The 3041-nt window shown below is 33.2% G+C and overlaps 1 protein-coding gene across 3 annotated transcripts in view; it reads right to left on the bottom strand.

Annotated features, from left to right (window-relative positions):
- Nucleotides 1-1013: 1013 nt before the first annotated feature.
- The window catches only part of PAPD4 (poly(A) RNA polymerase D4, non-canonical), a 79524-nt gene continuing 77496 nt past the window's right edge, over nt 1014-3041 (bottom strand). For all 3 annotated transcript variants that reach the window (XM_023510897.1, XM_023510899.1, XM_023510898.1), the window contains exon 16: nt 1014-2437. In XM_023510897.1, the coding sequence (XP_023366665.1) occupies nt 2363-2437 (75 nt within the window). In that variant the 3' untranslated portion in view covers nt 1014-2362. The remainder of the gene's footprint in view (nt 2438-3041) is intronic.

Below are 3041 nucleotides of genomic sequence, written 5' to 3'. Positions count from 1 at the left end.
AAAGAATTTAGTATTCACCAACCACACAATTAAGACTGAAAATAAACGTCTAAAAAGTTCTCTTATACATTAACAACCCACTGACATATATGGCCTATCACAAGGTATGTATATTTTAGGCTTCAGTCTAATGATTTAGAATTGAATCTAAATTTAAGTTTAGTAACTTCTTGATCTATGTATTATAATTAAAGAGCTGAAAAGCAGTAGTAAGGGTGGGATGACTAAAAGCTGAGAAAACAGCTGCAGTAGTCTCTGGGGCTTTATTAGGAAATGTCCTAATACTACAGAAGCAGAGTGTCCTACACACTTACCCATCCCTGAGAGTTCACAGCATTCTTGAAGAGTTTATTTTTTCTTTTTTTTTTTTGAGACAGAGTCTCACTCTATTGCCCTTGGTAGAGTGCTGTGGCATCACAGCTCACAGCGACCTCAAACTCTTGGGCTCAAGCCATCCTCTTGCCTTAGGCTCCCCAAGTAGCTGCAACTACAGGCATCTGCCACAACACTGAGCTCATTTTTCTATTTTTAGCAGAGATGGGGTCTTCTCTTGCTCTGACTGGTCTCAAACTCCTGAGCTCAAGGGATCTTCCCACTTCAACCTCCCAAAGGCTAGGATTACAGGCAATGAACCACCATGCCCAGCCAGCATTACTAAATAGTTCTATGACCAATGTTTACAATGATGACCAGAGTCATCACTAGAATATTAATTCAAGAGCTGCACAGTGTATAATAAATTTTAAGAAAATGTCTAAGAAAATGAATATAAAAAGCTCAATTGCATTAAAGTGTTACACATCAGTAATCTAAAAAATTCACCTATGTGGAAAGCTTCATTTCTAATAATGCCCGAGAAATATGGCTTAACAACAAATGGACATGATTCCAAGACTCTCTATATTACCTAAATAATCAAGCACAATAATTAGATTCAGTTCAGTTCAGTTCTAGATAACTATAGACTCAATCTTATCTCAAAAATAATGACTTTCACAAAAAAACCTCAATAATTTCCATATATAAACTTTATTCCATTTTACATTATACAAAAATTTAAACTTAAAGAAGAAAATGAAAATGTGGACCTTTTACAAGTCAAGGAAAAAGTTTTAGCATTTCAATTGGTCTGCAAAAAAATACATTAGAAGTACAAACTGTACTACAGTAGGTCTAAAAGAGGTTGTACACAGTCCTTTTGAAAAAGTTAAAACTGTTTTCAAGATTACTTTTTATATTTTAATTTACAGGCAATGACCAATTTACAAATATTTACATAAATCAAAAACAGCCTTAACAAACACTGTAGCTTTTTTAGCAGCCACCACTGTCTTTCATGTGGAAAAGAAATACTAAAAAAGATATTTTTACAAATATTAAGCTTTTATTTATAATAATTTTATTGTGTCTTATCTAAAACATTTTGTAGTGGCTTACTGCCTAAAAATTCCAGTTTAGATTACAATCCTATAATTGTATACAGAAAAAAAAATCTGATACTACAAACAGGATATAATCTTAACTTCGACCTCTCAGTTTCTTTGCTTCATGTCACAGGGACTTAGAGCAGGAAAACAGGAAGTAAAGCAAAAGTGCGCATTGCACTAATCTATCATGAAGCACAGATTTCATCTATTCAAAATGTCAATAATGAACTGATTCTTTAAAACAATTCACTAACTGCTCTAAGAGTTAGTGCTCATATTACAGTGCAAAATGTGTCATTTCAAAACAAAATGTAAAGCAATCTCAAGAGTACATCATAAGCATGTGAAGTACTAATGAAAAGCTAACCTAGACAGACCCAAAGCCTTGGTCTATCCCAGTGGGTCAAGTGAAGACTGAAGGCAATTGTCCAGTATTTCATGACTCTGCAGTGATTTCAATGAAATAAAAGATTTCATTTTGCTTCAAGTAACTGAATAACTGACTTGAATCTTCACTTTACTAGAACAGACTAAGACAAACTATCTACTGTAGGTTATACTTTAAGCATGTATGAATTAGACCCTTTCCAAAATTCCGCTCATCCTTATAGCATGTGGTACAATTAACTGAAGTTATATCAAAAACCCTTTATTTTGTTTAGGTAATTTCTCAAAATATATTTATCTGATCTCCTGAAAATGCATGCCATAATACTACTAATCATCAATGTAAACATTTTCAAAAATACAATTTTAAATCAAAGGGTTTTATTAGGAAATGTCATAACAAAATATGCAATCTTTATGTCTTTTTAAAAATAAAACATGAAAACAAGAATAATTAAAAAGAAACCATGATGGAGGTAAACAAAATGCATTATAATGTAACTATTGTTCTTTATTTCTTGGAAGCATTATTAAGAAATAGAGGCCAGTTATCTTTTCACGATAGCAGCTCTTAAAGGTAGTATGCTGTTCAAATCCCGTTTGTTTTTCAATCTGTGCCATGACTGAGAGAGAAAGAAAAATCATTCTTAAAACCTAAAATATATACAAAACGAAAGACTGAAAGAATTTAAAAGAATGCTAACAGTGGGTCTCTCTACATGATAAAACTCTGGATAATTTATTTTCTTCTTTGAGTTTTTACTTCCCAAGTGTTTTTTTTTTTTTTTTTTGACCAGGGTTAGGTTTGAACCTGCCACCTCCAGAATATGGGGCCAGTGCCCTACCCTTTTGAGCCACAGGCTCTGCCCTACTTTCCAAGTTTTTAACACAATAAAATCATTGCTTTTGTCATCAGAAATGAAAATGTTATTTCAAAACTCTATACCTCTGTGGTTCCAATTCATTAATAAAGAAATGGGCACAACTGACAATATTAACATTTATTCGCAGATTAAATAATTTTATCTAAAATAGCAAAGTAATTAAAACCTTTAGATTTGAGAAGATATGAGAGGGTTATTTCAATAAGTTCATTGACTGTCTTACATCTTCCCAAGTTTTTCAATTAAAAATGAAGGAGACAGCTTGGCGCCTGTGGCTCAAATGGCTAAGGCGCCAGCCACATATACCTAAGGCGGCAGGTTTGAATCCAGCCCAGCCCGCCAA

This window comes from Otolemur garnettii, unplaced genomic scaffold (assembly GCF_000181295.1).
Source record: "Otolemur garnettii isolate 467f Iridium unplaced genomic scaffold, OtoGar3 scaffold00017, whole genome shotgun sequence".
NCBI classification, from domain to species: domain Eukaryota; kingdom Metazoa; phylum Chordata; class Mammalia; order Primates; family Galagidae; genus Otolemur; species Otolemur garnettii.
Note: the sequence above shows the minus strand (reverse complement) of the source record. Positions and strands in the feature narration are given on the sequence as shown.